Below are 16,304 nucleotides of genomic sequence, written 5' to 3' on the forward strand. Positions count from 1 at the left end.
TCACAGTATCACAGAAACTCCTAGATTGGAAAAGTCCTGTAAGATCACATAGTCCAATCATTAACCTAACACTGACAAGCTCATCACTAAACCATGTCCCTCAGCACTATATCTACACAACCCTTAAACACCTCCAGGGATGGGGACTCCACCACTGCCCTGGGTAACGCATTCCAATGCCTGATGACCCTTTCAATAAAGAAATTATTCCTAATATCCAGTTGAAACTTCCCTTGGTGCAAATTGAACCATTTCCTCTTGTTCTAACACCTGTTACCTGACAGAACAGGTGGACCCCCACCTCTCTGCCACCTCCTTTCAGATCGTTTTAGAGAGCGATAAGGTCTCCCCTCAACCTCCTTTTCTCCAGGCTAAACAACCCCAGTTCCCTCAGCTGCTCCTCATAAGACATGTGCTCCTGACCACTCACCCATTTTGTTGCCCTTCTCTGGACACGCTCCAGCGCCTCAATGTCCTTTTTGTGGTGAGGGGGCCGAAAGTGAACACAGTACTCAAGATGCGGCCTCCCCAGTGCCCAGTACAGGGGGAAAATCACCTCCCTGGTCCTACTGACTACACTAGTCCTGATACACTCCAGGATGCCATTGGGCTTCTTGGCCACCTGGGCACACTGCTGGCTCATGTTCAGCTGCTATCAACCAACAACAGAGGTGCTTCTCTGCTGAGTAGCTTTCCAGCCACTCCTCCCCAAGCCTGTAGCGTTGGCGGGGGTTGTTGTGGCCAAAGTGTGAGAGGTGGCATTTGGCCTCATTGAAACTCCTACAGTCTGCCTTAGCCCATGGTTCCATTCTGTCCGAATCCCTCTGCAGAGCCTCCCTACCCTCAGGCAGATCAACACTCCCACCCAGCTTAGTGTCATCCGCAAACTGACTGAGGGTGCACTCCATCCCCTCATCCCGATCATTGATAAAGAGGTTAAACAGGACTGGCCCCAGTACTGAGCCCTGGGGGACACCACTCCTGACCGCCCGCCATCTGCAATTAACTCCATTCACCACCACTCTCTGGGCACGCCCTTCCAGACAGCTTTTTACCCAGCAAAGCGCGTGCCCATCCGAGCCATGAGCAGCCAGTTTCTCCAGGAGAATGCTGTGGGAAACAGTGTCAAAGGCTTTACTAAAGTCCAGATAGACAACATCCACAGCTTTTCCCTCATCCACTGAGCGCGTGACCACGTTGTAGAAGGAGATCAGGTTAGTCAAGCAGGACCTGCCTTTCACAAATGCCTTTGCTAATGTGGCACTGAGTTCCACTTGTCTGTATCAGATTTTATCCCACAGTGAGGGACCGCAAAACTAGAAAGGGCTACTGCAAATGTGCCAAGAGAATTAGAAAAAGCCATTAATGAAGAGGCAGGCAGTATGACAGCCTTATAGGAAGAAATAAAATTATTATCAAAAATGGTAATATAGAATGGCTTAGCTCTAGAGCACCTTTTAGAAGTACAGGACAGAGTAGGTGTGTTCTTGAGTAATAGCTGCTGGGGTTTTTATGTCAGTCATATATAGCGGCCTTCCAGTATCTGAAGGGGGACTACAGGAAAGCTGGGGAGGGACTTTTCACAAGGGTAAAGGTACATTAAAAAAATGTAGGGGTAGGACAAGGGGGAATGTTTTCAAGCTGGAAGAGGGGAGATTTAGAATAGGTATTAGAAAAAAATAAAATAATCACATGAGGGTGGTGAGCCCCTGGCCCAGGTTGCCACGGGAAGCTGTGGCTGCCCCATCCCTGGAGGTGTTCAAGGCCAGGTTGCATGGGGCTTGGAGCAATCTGGTCTAGTGGGTGTCGTGGTTTGGCCTCAGCCAGCAACAGAGAACCACGCAGCCGCTCACTCGACTCCCACAGCTGTGGGAAAAATCAGCAGAAAAGGGCAAAACTCGTGGGTTGAAATATTATAATTTAACAGAACAGACAAAGGGAAAAAGAAAGAAAAGAAAGAAAGAAAACCAATAACACCGGTAAAGGAATACAAGAACGCGATTACAGTACCGCCGCGAAGCGCACCGACCGGACCCGCACCTCCGCAATCCACCCCCAGTGGCGACTGACTCCCCTGCCCCGGCTAGCTCCTTTTATAGCGGGGCATGGGTCACGTGGTATGGAATACGTGCCTCCCCTGCCGGCTCCTTGGAAATTAACCCCATCCTTGCCGGAACCAGGACATTATCCACCCCTTATTCCATACCATCTATGTCATGCCCAGATCTTTCAGTTCCCATAGTCTATGAGCCATCCCTTAAAAATGTCCATTAAGCTCACGTAGTCCATGACGGTAGGCTCCAGCAGTGAGAACAGTCTCTCAGGGCACATAAGATGATGTGTAGTGCTGAACTGGTGGGTGCTGTATTTGAAGCTCATGACTGGGGAATGCAATACAGTCCATGCCCACGGTCCACAGGTTGAAGATGTCGATCTCAAGGAAAATTGCTGGGCGCCAGATACTGAGATCAGTTCTTATTACATCATCACGCACTTTACTCAGTCTCATCAAAGTCCATCTGTCATTGATTTGGGCGATTCTTCTGTAATACCATTGATAGCAATAATAATGATAACATACACCAGCAAGGTTATTTAACATTTAACATCATAAAATTATTCACTGGCTATTCTCACCCAAAATCAAATCCCCATGAGGTACACATCGGACCTCCCCATCCTCTCGCATCACCCACCAAGTGCACCCGGGTCCTTGTGCAAAAGCAATCCCACGGATGGGTTTGCCTTTGCCTGAGGCAGGGCTAACCCAGACTGTCTTTCCTAACATATTCTTCATATGCACTACAGGGACTTTATCCCCTTCTACTGTACGTGGAAGTTTCGATTGGGCAGGGCCAGCTCGATTGGCAGATCCCCTAGTGTTAACTAACCAGGTGGCTTTTGCTAAATGGGTATCCCAATGTTTGAAGGTCCCACCCCCCATGGCTCTCAGGGTAGTCTTTAGCAGTCCATTATATCGTTCTATCTTACCCGAGGCTGGTGCGTGATAAGGAATGTGATATACCCACTCAATGCCATGCTCTTTGGCCCAGGTGTCTATGAGGCTGTTTTGGAAGTGAGTCCCGTTGTCCGACTCAATTCTTTCTGGGGTGCCATGTCGCCATAGGATTTGCTGTTCAAGGCCCAGGATAGTGTTACGGGCGGTGGCATGGGGCACAGGGTATGTCTCCAGCCATCCAGTGGTTGCTTCCACCATTGTGAGCACGTGGCGCTTGCCTTGGCGAGTTTGTGGGAGTGTGATATAATCAATCTGCCAGGCCTCCCCATATTTATATATTAGCCATCGTCCTCCGTACCAAAGAGGCTTTAACCGCTTGGCTTGCTTAATGGCAGCACACGTTTCACATTCGTGGATAACCTGTGCAATAGTGTCCATGGTCAAGTCCACCCCTCGGTCACGAGCCCATCTATATGTTGCACCTCTTCCTTGATGGCTTGAGGCGTCATGGGCCCACCGAGCTATGAATAGTTCACCCTTACGTTGCCAGTCCAGATCCACCTCAGCCACTTCAATTTTAGCAGCCTGATCTACCTGCTGGTTGTTTTGATGTTCCTCAGTGGCCCGATTCTTGGGGATGTGGGCATCTACATGACGTACTTTCACAACCAAATTCTCAATCCGGGCAGCTATATCTTGCCACAGTTCAGCAGCCCAGATGGGCTTACCTCTGCGCTGCCAGTTGTTCTGCTTCCACTGCTGTAACCACCCCCACAGAGCATTTGCCACCATCCATGAATCAGTATAGAGGTAAAGTACCGGCCATTTCTCTCGCTCAGCAATGTCCAAAGCCAGCTGGATGGCTTTTACCTCTGCAAACTGACTCGACTCACCTTGTCCTTCGGTGGCTTCTGCAACTCGTCGTGTCGGACTCCACACAGCAGCCTTCCACTTTCGATGCTTTCCCACAATTCGGCAGGACCCATCAGTGAACAGGGCATGTTTCTTCTCATTTTCTGGCAGTTCATTATACGGTGGGGCCTCTTCTGCACGCGTCACCTCTTCCTCTAGTGATATTCCGAAATCTTTGCCTTCTGGCCAGTCCATGATCACTTCCAGTATGCCTGGACGACTGGGGTTTCCCATTCGAGTTCGCTGGGTGATCAGTGCAATCCACTTACTCCACGTAGCATCAGTTGCATGATGTGTGGCAGGGACCCTTTCTTTGAACATCCAGCCCAGCACTGGCAGTCGAGGTGCTAAGAGGAGCTGTGCTTCAGTGCCAACCACCTCCGAAGCAGCTCGAACCCCCTCATATGCTGCCAATATCTCCTTTTCTGTTGGGGTATAGCGGGCTTCGGATCCTCTGTATCCCCGACTCCAGAACCCCAGGGGTCGACCTCGAGTCTCCCCTGGTGCTTTTTGCCAGAGGCTCCAGGTAGGGCCATTCTCCCCGGCTGCAGTGTAGAGCACATTTTTAACGTCTTGTCCTGCCCTGACTGGCCCCAGCGCTACTGCATGAACTATTTCCTGCTTAATTTGTTCGAAAGCTTGTCGTTGCTCAGGACCCCACTTAAAATCATTCTTTTTCCACGTCACTTGATATAGAGGGCTCACAATCAGACTGTAATTTGGAATATGCATCCTCCAAAAACCCACAACACCTAAGAAAGCTTGTGTTTCCTTTTTACTAGTCGGTGGGGACATAGCTGCTATTTTGTTGATCACATCCATTGGGATCTGACGGCGTCCATCTTGCCACTTTATTCCTAAAAATTGTATCTCCTGTGCAGGTCCCTTAACCTTACTTCGTTTTATGGCAAAGCCAGCTTTCAGAAGAATTTGAACTATTTTATTCCCTTTCTCAAAAACTTCTTCTGCTGTGTCGCCCCATACAATGATGTCAATGTACTGCAAATGTTCTGGAGCTTCACCCTGTTCCAGTGTGGTCTGGATCAGTCCATGACAAATGGTGGGGCTGTGTTTCCACCCCTGGGGCAGTCGATTCCAGGTGTACTGGACACCCCTCCAGGTGAAAGCAAACTGTGGCCTGCACTCTGCCGCCAAAGGGATTGAGAAGAACGCATTGGCGATATCAGTCGTTGCATACCACTTGGCTGCCTTCGACTCCAGTTCGTATTGAAGCTCTAGCATGTCTGGCACAGCAGCGCTCAGCGGTGGTGTGACTTCATTCAGGCCACGATAATCCACTGTTAGCCTCCACTCTCCATTAGATTTTCGCACTGGCCATATGGGACTGTTAAAGGGTGAGCGAGTCTTGCTAATCACTCCTTGAGTCTCTAGTTGACGAATCAACTTATGGATGGGAATCACAGAGTCTCGGTTAGTATGATATTGCCGTCGATGCACCGTTGTGGTAGCAATCGGCACCTGTTGTTCTTTGACCCTCAACAACCCTACCACAGAGGGGTCCTCTGAGAGACCAGGCAAGGTGGATACTGTTCAATTTCTTCTGTCTCCAAGGCAGCTATGCCAAAAGCCCACCGGTATCCTTTTGGGTCCTTGAAGTATCCTCTCCTGAGATAGTCTATGCCAAGGATGCATGGAGCCTCTGGGCCAGTCGCAATGGGATGCTTTTGCCACTCATTTCCAGTTAGGCTTACTTCAGCTTCCAGTACAGTCAACTCTTGGGATCCCCCTGTCACTCCAGAAATACAAATGGGTTCTGCTCCTCTGTAATTTGATGGTATTAAGGTGCATTGTGCACCAGTGTCCACCAGAGCCTTATACTCCTGTGGCTCAGATGTGCCAGGCCATCGAATCCACACAGTCCAATAAATCCGGTTGTCCCTTTCCCCCACCTGGCTGGAGGCAGGGCCCCTCTAATCCTGATCATAGTATACATTACTCACTTGTTGCAAAAATGATTTGGAAGTCCCTTCAAGAGGATCGGAGGTTAGATCAGGCCTTCTATTCTGTCTGGGGAACTGTCTGCTGGAAACAGGAGCTGCACTTTATCTGGAGGGATCCCCTTTTGTGTTTGTTCTTCCTTGCAGCTCACGTACCCGTGTCCGTAGTGTTGAGGTAGGTTGTCCATCCCACCTCCTCATGTCCTCTCCGTGGTCACGCAGGTAAAACCACAGGGTGCCTCGTTGTGTGTACCCCCTATACTCTTCCTCTTGAGTAGGGAAACGCCTGCTCCTAATAGCTGAGATGCTGGCCTGTACAGGTGGGGAGTAGGACATACTCTCTTCAAGTTGCTGGACCTTCTGGGACAGTTTCTCCACAGCTGAAACGAGGGGGGAAGATAGGCTTTCTTCATATTGACGGAGTCGTCCAGCCACCTCATCCACCGTTGGTCCCTATTCACCTCTCCATTCCATCACTGCCAAGGAGTTGGCATATGATGATGGTGCGCTCCGTACAAACTTCCGCCATATGGGCCTTGTGCACTGGACTTCATCAGGATCTGTGGGTAACTGCGCATTATCTGGGTCAAAGTAAATCATCTCTCGTACGGCTAATTCCCTTAGGTACTGGATACCTTTTTCCATGGTGGTCCACTTGCTTGGACGACATACAACATCTTCACTGAAAGGATACCTTTCCCTTACACCTGCCAGGAGTTGCCTCCAGAGGCTGAGGGCTTGTGTCTTTTTCCCAATTGCCTTGACAATGCCTGCCTCCCTAGACAAGGATCCCAGCTGCTTAGCTTCCCTGCCCTCTAATTCCAAGCTACTGGCCCCGTTATCCCAGCATCGGAGCAGCCAGGTGACAATGTGCTCACCAGGAAGTCGACTGAAATCTTTTCGCATATCTCGCAGCTCACTCAGGGATAGGGGTCGGGTTATTACCTCTGGTTCTGTCTCTTCCTCCTGTTCCTTTGATGGCCCTGGTTCATCATCATCCTTTACTATGTAAACTGATTTCTTGGTGTATTTCTTCTTCTGTATAGGAGCAACTCATACTGGCACAGGTTGGTTGTCCGGTTCAGCTGCAGTGCCTGCCACTGGGGTTTGAGTGGCTGCATTGCCTGTCACCAGGGTTTGAGTAACCACAGTGCCTGCCACTGGAGTTAGAGTAGCCTCATTGTCTGCCACCAGAGTTGGAGTAGGCATAGTGCCTGCCACTGGAGTTGGAGTAGCCTCCTTGTCTGCCGGTCTGGCTTTCCCCTCTTTCCCCTGAGGGTCCTGCATAGTACTGAGCAGTGTTTGGTAGATACTGGCCAGGGCCCAACACAGTGCCGTAAGTTGTGCCTCTCTGGAATAGCCACAGCATTTTCCTTTGAAATATTCTATTACTTTATCAGGGTCCTGTAGTTGTTCAAGGGTGAAGTCCCAAACCATTGGAGGTGAGAAGTTTTCTAGATACCTGCCCATGTTCTCCCACATCCCATGCCACCCCTGACTATCTGGCCTTGGGACAGATTTCTGAGTGGTAGTCTTAAACAGCTGTTTTACCCTAAACAAGACTTGAAAAACATTCAGGAGACATAGGAATAGGAACACGCTGGTTTGAGCTTCCCAAGGATATTCAAAATTCTCAAGAGGTGTTATACCTGACCCAAAGGAGAAAAAGGAGGCAAAAGAGCTGGGGAAAGTATCTCCCCCTGTTTCTCCCATAGATTGGGTGTGATTATTGATAACTTCTGAGAGACGGTAACCAAGGTATGGACAGGACAGCAATACTACATAGAAACCCCAACAAAGCCACTTGAATAGTGATGTTGCCACATCATAAGCTGATATTGCACAGGACAGCAAAATTATAGTCCTGATCCCTCTCCCTGAGATAACAAACAGCATCACAGGGAGTACATACAGCATATAAGAATTTACATAACACAGCCATGTAAACAAACGAAGCAACATTGTAACCGGCAACTATTTAACTAATAGGAGAAATACATATAAGAAATCCGTTTTAACAAGCTCTGGTCAGATCTGTCGTTATTACAACCCTTCGAGCCCCATGTTGGGCGCCAAAAAGGACTGTCGTGGTTTGGCCTCAGCCAGCAACAGAGAACCACACAGCCACTCACTCGACTCCCACAGCCGTGGGAAAAATCAGCAGAAAAGGGCAAAACTCATGGGTTGAAATATTATAATTTAACAGAACAGACAAAGGGAAAAAAGAAAGAAAAGAAAGAAAGAAAAAGAATAAAACCAGTAAAGGAATACAAGAAAGCGATTACAGTACCGCCGCAAAGCGCACCGACCGGACCCGCACCTCCCCAATCCACCCCCAGTGGCGACTGACTCCCCCCCCCCCCCCCCCCCCCCCCCCCCCCCCCCCCCCCCCCGGCTAGCTCCTTTTATAGCGGGGCATGGGTCACGTGGTATGGAATACGTGCCTCCCCTGCCGGCTCCTTGGAAATTAACCCCATCCTTGCCGGAACCAGGACAGTGGGTCAAATTCTACAGGTACACAATGAATTAGAAGTGGGAAGAATAATACAATTTTGCTGAGCACAACATTATAACAAGAAAAACAAAAAAACACACACACACACAGCAAAAACCTGAGAAGACAGGCTGGGCCTGTAATGAGTTACACTCTGAATGCTGTGCAGAAGAAAACAGGCAATCTATTGCTTCTGAAAAACATCCAACCATCATTTTTTTGAGCATCCTTGAGCTCCTGGTTCCTCATGCTGTAGATGAGGGGTTCACTGCTGGAGGCACCACTGAGTACAGCACTGACACCACCAGGTCAAGGGATAGGGAGGCGAGATAGACAGGGGCTTCAGGTGGGTAAACGCTGATGTGCTGACAAACAGAGGCCATGAGGAGGTGAGAGAGGAACATGGAAAAGACTTTGTGCTGCCCCTGCTCAGAGGGGATCCTCAGCACAGCCCTCAAGATCTGCACATAGGACACCACAATGAAAACAAAACATCCCAATGCTAAACAGATACTAAGTACAAGAAGCCCAACTTCCCTGAGGTAGGAGTGTGAGCAGGAGAGCTTGAGGATGTGGGGGATTTCACAGAAGAACTGGTGCAGGGCATTGCCCTGGCAGAGGGGCAGTGAAATGTATTGGCCGTGTGCAGCACAGCATAGGGAAAAACACTGCCCCAGGCAGCTGCTGCCATGTGGACACAAGCTCTGCTGCCCAGGAGGGTCCCGTAGTGCAGGGGATGGCAGATGGCAACGTACTGTTTGTAAGCCATGACAGTGAGAAGAGAAAACCCTGCTGCAACACAGAAAAAAAAAAAAAAACCAAAAACAACCAAACACCTGAAGAGCACATCCTGAGTAAGAGATGGCCCTTGTGTCCCACAGAGAATTGGCCATGGCTTTGGGGAGAGTGGTGATGGAGCCCAGGTCAAGAACAGAGAGGTTGAGGAGGAAGAAGTACATGGGGGTGTGGAGGCGGTGGTCGCAGGAGATGGCGCTGATGATGAAGCCATTTCCCAGGAGGGCAGCCAGGTAGATGCCCAGGAAGAGCCCGAAGGTCAAGAGCTGCAGCTCCCCAGTGTCTGCATATGCCAGGAGGAGGAAGTGGGTGATGGAGCTGCTATTGAACAGCTACTCTGGGCATGGCGTACTGCTGAAAGAGAAGACATTGACAAGTTAAGGGAGACATATTTGAGCCCATCCTGTGCTCTTTCCCAACAAATCCCCTGATAATTTTTTCTTTGGCATACTTTCCTCCATTTCTGGGAGGAGATGTGTTGAAGGACATTTGTCTGAGCAACATGTGCATGGTACAAGGACTAAAGGACAGCAGTAAAATGATGAGGCTTCTGGGTCAATACTTCCTTCAGTGAAAACCCTGACACAGTGTCCCAGCCTTCCTTTCCACAAAACCCATCCGGAGGGGATGATGGCCACAGGGCCATGGTCTCATTGCAATTACAGAGACATGGTGGGATAGCTCGCAGGACTGGAATGCTGTCACGGACGGCTATGTACTGTTTCGGAAAGACAGGCCAGCAGGGTGAGATGGTGGAGTTGCTTTCTACAAGACAGAGCAACTGGAATGTCTTGAGCTCTGCCTGCAGCTGGATGAAGAACGTGTTGGGAGCTTATCGTTAAGAATTAAGGGACAGGCTATGTGGGAGACACTGCTGTGGGTGTTTACTACAGACCACCAGATCAGGAAGAGGAAGTTGATGAGGCCTTCTACAGACTGCTGGAAATAGCCTCATGGTCACAGGCCCTGGTTCTCACGGGGGACGTCAGCCACCCCGATATTTGCTGGAAACAACACAGCCAGGCACACACAGTCCCGGAAGTTTCTGCAGAGCATTGATGAGAACTTTCTGACACAGTTGGTGGGGAAACCAACGAGGAGAGGTGCACTGCTGGACGTATTACTGACAAATAAAGAAGGACTAGTTGGGGATGTGAAGGCTGGGGGTAGCCTTGGCTGCAGTGACCATGAGATGGTGGAGTTCTGGATCCTGTGTGGAAGAAGCAGGGCAAAAAGTAGAATTACAAGCCCGGACTTCAGGAGAGCTGACTTTGGCCTCTTCAAAGACATACTTGGAGGAATCCCATGGGCAAAGACTCTAGCAGGAAGGGGGGTGCAGGAGAGCTGGTTAATAGAAAAGCTCCACTTCCTCCAAGCTCAACATCAGTGCATCCCTATTAGTAATAAAGTAGACAGAGGAGGCAGGAAATCTGCATGGATAAGCAAGGACCTTCTGGAAAATCTCAGGTGCAAGAGGGAAGTTTACAGAATGTGGAAGAAGGGACTGGCCACTTGGGAGGAGTATATAAACATTGCGAGAGTATGTAGGGGTGCAACGAGGAAGGCTGAAGCGCACGTGGAAATAAACCTGGCCAGGGATGTCAAGGACAATAAGAAGGGCTTCTCCAAGTACATCAGTAGTAAAAGGCAGACCGGGGAAAATGTGGGCCTGCTACTGAATGAGGTGGGTGCCCCGGTGACGGAGGATGCAGAGAAGGCAGAATTACTGATACCTTCTTTGCTTCAGTCTTTACTGGTAAGGCCAGCCCTCAGCAATCCCAGACTCTGGAGTGAAGAAAAGGATCTGAGAAAATGAAGACTTTCCCTTGGTCGAGGAAGATCGGGTTAGAGATCATTTAGGCAAACTTGACACCCAGCGCCCTGATGGGTCACTCCCAGGAGTGTTGAGGGACCTGGCACATGTTATTGCGAAGGTGCTCTCCATCATCTTTGAAAGGTCAGGGGGACAGGAGAGGTGCCTGAGGACTGGAGGAAAGCCAAAGTCACGGGAGTCTTCAAAAAGGGCAAGAAGGAGGACCCAGGAAATGGCAGGCCGGTCAGCGAGACCTGGAAAGTCTGGAGAGCTGGGTGGAGAGGAACATAATAAAGTTCAAGGGTAAGTGTAGGGTCCTGCACCTGTGGAGGAAAAAACCCATGCACCAGTAAAGGTTGGGGGTTCACTTGCTACAAAGCAGCTTTGCTAAGAGGGACCTGGGAGTCCTGGTGGACAATAAGTTGACCATAAGCCAGCAATGTGCCCTGGTGGCCAAGAAGGCCTATGGTCTCCTGGGGTGCATTACAAAAGAGCGTGGGCAGCAGGTGGAGGGAGGTCTTCCTCCCCCTCTGCTCTCTCCCTGCATCTGGAATACTGTGTCTAGTTCTAAATACCCAAGTTCAAGAAAGACAGGCAACTGTTGGAGAGAGTCCAGTAGAGGGGGAGCTGAATGTCCCTCCGGCCTCAGGAACACTGCTGAGAGCTGAGATGCCTCATCGACTTGGCTCCATCCCTGCCCTGCACCAGTGGGCATGATCCCCGGCCCGTCACTGCCTCCGTGCTCTGCCTGGCAATGCGGCAGGAATGGGGGTTTCCAGAGGGGAACACGGATACCTCCTGTAGGTCTGCACACCCTGGCAGAGCAATTTCCACCACAGGGATCAGTCTGTCCAGGGTTCAGAGAGGGACAGTCGGTGATGACTTCATTGTGCTTCAAACACTGCTCCCCAGGAGAGACCCCGCTGCCTTGGAGGAGCTGTCAGCCCTGGAGGCGCAGGGACACCTCGAGGGATTGGGGCAGTGTGGGGAGGAGGCAGAGAAAGCCACAGCTGGTCCTCTGCTGCTGAGCTGGGCCGGGCTGCTGGGCCGGAGGGAGCTCCTGGCAAGCGGGCAGCACTGCAGAGAGACAGCTCTGCCCAGGAGCAGCTCCTCTGCACAGCGCAGCAGGGCTGAGGGCACTGCCTGCAGGCAGCGAGGGCAGAGCAGGGAGGCAGAGAGAGGTTAAAGGCAGTCTGGAGAGGGAGGGTGCTGAGGGCGAGTGGGGGGAGAACTCTTCCCAAAGCAGAGCAGCTGCAGTAGCTGGAGAGATCTCCAACAGCTGGCACCTCCCACAGCCCGTGGGATCTTTCAGGAGGACGCTCACACTTCTCTGCTGTGGAAGAAGAGGACATTCTCTAGATTGGGGCTTCCCTGCTTCACCATCAGAGGCACAGGGCATGACTGTTGCCTTCTCCCAGGACCAGCCAAAGGACTGTGAAGGTGGGTGTGCAGGCAGGGGTTGGCAGGGCTGTCCTTGCCAGCAGGGTCCCTGCACCCCGGGGGCTGTGTGCCGGGGCAGGGACTCTGCCGCCTGCCAGGGTCAGCTCTCCGCCTGCCAGGGCAGCTCCCCACAACGCTGTGGGGAGAAGCTGTGGGTGGAAGGAGTGACTACTGGCAGGGCAGGGTCCTTCTGCTTTGAAGAGGGTGCTGTGTGGGTCAGGGCTCTTTACACCTCCAGATGACCTCTGGTCATTCCTGGAGGGACTTTTCAAGATGGAGTTCCCTTAATATGAAGTTAAATTTCTTTTGCTGTTTCTTCTCTTGGTTGGCTGGGTGGGCAGTGGCACATGTCCAAGAGGACTTTCAAATGAAAGATCAAAGGAGGGACCCTGTAGAGATAAGGAGCTTTCCTGAGTCTGTGTCTTTGGTTTCCAGCTCTGGGGGCTACAGACAGCACCAGCATCCCTGTTCCAGTCTCACCGGGATCTGTGGCACCTGCTCTTTAGCCCCTGCAAAATCTCTCACTGAGATCACCAAAATTGGGTAAGTCCTTTGGGTGTTTATGGAAGCTGTGAGCTGCCCTCCAGGATGCCAACCTGTCCCATAGCACCTTTGTGTTATCGGAAAGCCCCACAGAGAAACACAGAGACTCTGTGACTGAGGAAATGCTGTTGGGTGGGTGAAATGAGCCGTGGGTGTCCTTGGCTAGAGGTGGGCTGCTGAGACCTTGAGAAAGGGTGAGACATTTCATAGTCTGAGATGGATCCTTCTGCTCTCAGCAGTGTCTGATTGCATAATAGAAGAGGGTGATCCCCCTCCATCTCATGACGGTGCAAGATGGAGGGACAAACCATCTCCCCTGACTCTGCTCTCTGCCCCAGGCAATCCTCATGTCTCACAGCACTCACTCTGTTCTCCTGGAGTGAAGCAGAAATGCTGAGGGTTTCTGACATCCCAGAACAGTGCCCAGCTGAGATGGGGGAGCTTTAAAATACCCCAAACCTCTCCAACTGCCTTCGGCCATCCCTGTTCCGTAGCAGTGGGTGTTCAGATGTTGAGAAGCCCATCTGCGTAAGAAGTGGATTCATCAGCCAAAGCAGAACACCAGGACTGGCTCCTGCCGCCACTCTCCCTATGAAGTCCCTGCTGCAGAGCAGGGCTGACTCCTTGGCAGCCACTGGGCAGCGCCCTGCTCCTCACGGCACAGGCAGCCAACGCCAAATAGAGCTCCAGCCATGGACGTGAGGAAGGGAGTGTATGCAGCCGGGACTGAGCCCACCGAAAATGGCTTTGATTTTGCTTACAGAAGTCTGCATTGACTTACTCTGTTTCCCTCCTTGAACAGGTCGCCCTGCCCAGAGGCAGCAAATGTGCAACAGCAGCTCCATCACCCACTTCCTCCTCCTGACATTCTCAGACACTCGGGAGCTGCAGCTCTTGACCTTCGGGCTCTTCCTGGGCATCTACCTGGCTGCCCTCCTGGGAAACGGCCTCATCATCACCGCCATCGCCTGCGACCACCGCCTCCACACGCCCATGTACTTCTTCCTCCTCAACCTCTCTGTTCTTGACCTGGGCTCCATCTCCACCACTCTCCCCAAAGCTATGGCTAATTCCCTCTGGGACACCAGGGACATTTCCTATGCAGGATGTGCTGCACAGGTCTTTTTTTTTTCCTTCTTGTTTGGTGCAGATTTTTCTCTTCTCACAGTCATGGCCTATGACCGCTACGTTGCCATCTGCCAACCCCTGCACTACGGGACCCTCCTGGGCAGCAGAGCTTGTGTCCGCATGGCAGCAGCTGCCTGGGGAAGTGGGTTCCTCAATTCTCTCCTGCACACGGCCAATACATTTTCACTCCCCCTCTGCCAGGGCAATGCCCTGCACCAGTTCTTCTGTGAAATCCCCCACATCCTCAAGCTCTCCTGCTCACACTCCTACATCAGGGAAGTTGGGCTGATTGTGGTTAGTGCCTGTTTAGCCTTTGGGTGTTTTGTTTTCATTGTGGTGTCCTATGTGCAGATCCTGAGGGTGGTGCTGAGGATCCCCTCACAGCAGGGACGGCACAAAGCCTTTTCCACATGCTTCCCTCACCTGGCTGTGGTCTCCCTCTTTATCAGCACTGGAGTGTTTGCCCACCTGAAGCCCCCCTCCATCTCCTCCCCATCTCTGGACCCAGTAGTGGCAGTGTTGTACTCGGTGGTGCCTCCAGCAGTGAACCCTTTCATCTACAGCATGAGGAACCAGGAGCTCAAGGATGCCCTGTGGAAACTGGCCCAATGGACATTGTTTCACTGACAATAACCTGCCGCCCCTTCTCCGCACATTGCCAAAGGCTTATCTTAGTCTGTGAGTCTGCTTTTTTCTCTTGTGATAATCCTGGTTATAGATGTTTTTCTGAGTTTACGCTGCTTGTTTTGAGGCTTGATCCTACTGTGTCTGACCCTTGCACAGATAACAGCTCTTTAATAAAAGGGCACCTCCCAAGTGCCGTGCCTGAAGCATGGGCTGTTCCTCCAAAGTACCTTCCAAGAACATATTCAAGGAATCAATATTTTAATGAATCTCTTCTCCTTGTGTTTTCAATGTTTCTGGAGCTAAGCTCACGGTACTATTGGGTTCCACTGCACCAAATATTCTGGATTTAAAAGCACTCTTCTTGGTGCCCAGTGGAAGGGGAGATGGTCCATGAGCTCCCATTATCTCCTCAGTCTTCTTCATGTATGACAGGACTGATGGCATATACCGAATGTTCTGGAAATGCATTTTTTAGGGGGAGGAGAGGCAGGATTAGGGACTCGACACGTGCCCTTGCGCTGGAACAGATGGAGACTCTGAAGGTGAAACACCCTCAAAGGTAAAGTCCACCAATATAAAGCACTGAATCAATGTGTCCACGCACAAGGACGCTGCAGTGCCGAGGGAGTCAGCAGGGACTCATCAGGCACAGGGAGGGGAGAGTGGGAGACACAGGAGGTGCCTGAGGGAACCCCAGGGCCAGGACTGCTGTGCTGTCCTGGGGCGTGGGACTGACTGGGGAGAGAAGGGGGCGAATTCAGTCAGGGCTGGGGATCACGCACAACATGAATTCCAGAGAAGCAGAGAGTGACCAGCCTCTTTTTCCTCGTTCCCTCAGCACCAGCACGAGCCCTGGGGCTGATGGGCAGGCTGACCTCCTTGTCTGCCCCCCAGGAGCTGCTGCGCCCTTGGGAGGAGCTGGGGCTGTGCGGTGAGTGCCCAGAGCTCTGCATCACCCTGCGGCGGACAGAGCTGTGGGGCCAGTCCAGACTGGGCTGCTGGGCTTGGCTGTCCTGGGGAGAGGGCTGGGGAGGTGGGCAGAGCTGGGCAGGGGCTGGGGAGCTATCAGGGTGGCTGAAGTTCCCTCTGAGGACCAGGACTTGTGAATGTGAGCCTACTCCAATCTGTCTATAGAGGACCTTATGCACTCGGTCTCCTTGGTACCCCCATGTACTTCTCCCTCCTCAACCTCTCTGTTCTTGACCTGGGCTCCATCTCCACAACTCTCCCCAAAATCATGGCCAATTCCCTCTGGGACACCAGGGTCATCTCTTATGCAGGACGTGCTACACGGGCCTTGCTGTTTGTCTTTTTCATTTCAGCAGAGTTTTCTTTTCTCACCATCATGGCCTATGACCGCTACGTTGCCATCTGCCAACCCCTGCACTACGGGACCCTCCTGGGCAGCAGAGCTTGTGTCCACATGGCAGCAGCTGTCTGGGGCAGTGTTTTTCCCTATGCTGTGCTGCACATGGCCAATACATTTTCACTGCCCCTCTGCCAGGGCAATGTCCTGCACCAGTTCTTCTGTGAAATCCCCCACATCCTCAAGCTCTCCTGCTCACATTCAGACTACCTCAGGGAAGTTGGGCTTCTGGTGCTTAGTGTCTTACTAGCATTCAGGGCTTTTGCTTT

The 16,304-nt window shown here is 51.5% G+C and overlaps 1 protein-coding gene and 1 pseudogene across 2 annotated transcripts in view; one reads left to right on the forward strand and one right to left on the reverse strand.

Annotated features, from left to right (window-relative positions):
- LOC309685855 (olfactory receptor 14J1-like) overlaps window positions 1–9,216 on the reverse strand; it is a 33,842-nt pseudogene extending 24,626 nt beyond the window's left edge. The window contains exon 1 of the transcript in view: window positions 9,123–9,216. The product of the transcript in view is annotated as an olfactory receptor 14J1-like (transcript). The remainder of the gene's footprint in view (window positions 1–9,122) is intronic.
- A 4,523-nt stretch (window positions 9,217–13,739) lies between these two features.
- LOC309685856 (olfactory receptor 14I1-like) lies at window positions 13,740–14,669 on the forward strand (the record flags this gene model as incomplete). Its single annotated transcript, XM_082501557.1, has 1 exon — window positions 13,740–14,669. The coding sequence occupies one exon, from the start codon at window positions 13,740–13,742 to the stop codon at window positions 14,667–14,669; it is 930 nt and encodes a 309-aa protein (XP_082357683.1).
- Window positions 14,670–16,304: the final 1,635 nt, after the last annotated feature.

The sequence above is a fragment of the Vanellus vanellus genome, assembly GCF_965231255.1.
Source record: "Vanellus vanellus genome assembly, contig: HAP1_SCAFFOLD_89, whole genome shotgun sequence".
Taxonomy (NCBI): Eukaryota; Metazoa; Chordata; class Aves; order Charadriiformes; family Charadriidae; genus Vanellus; species Vanellus vanellus.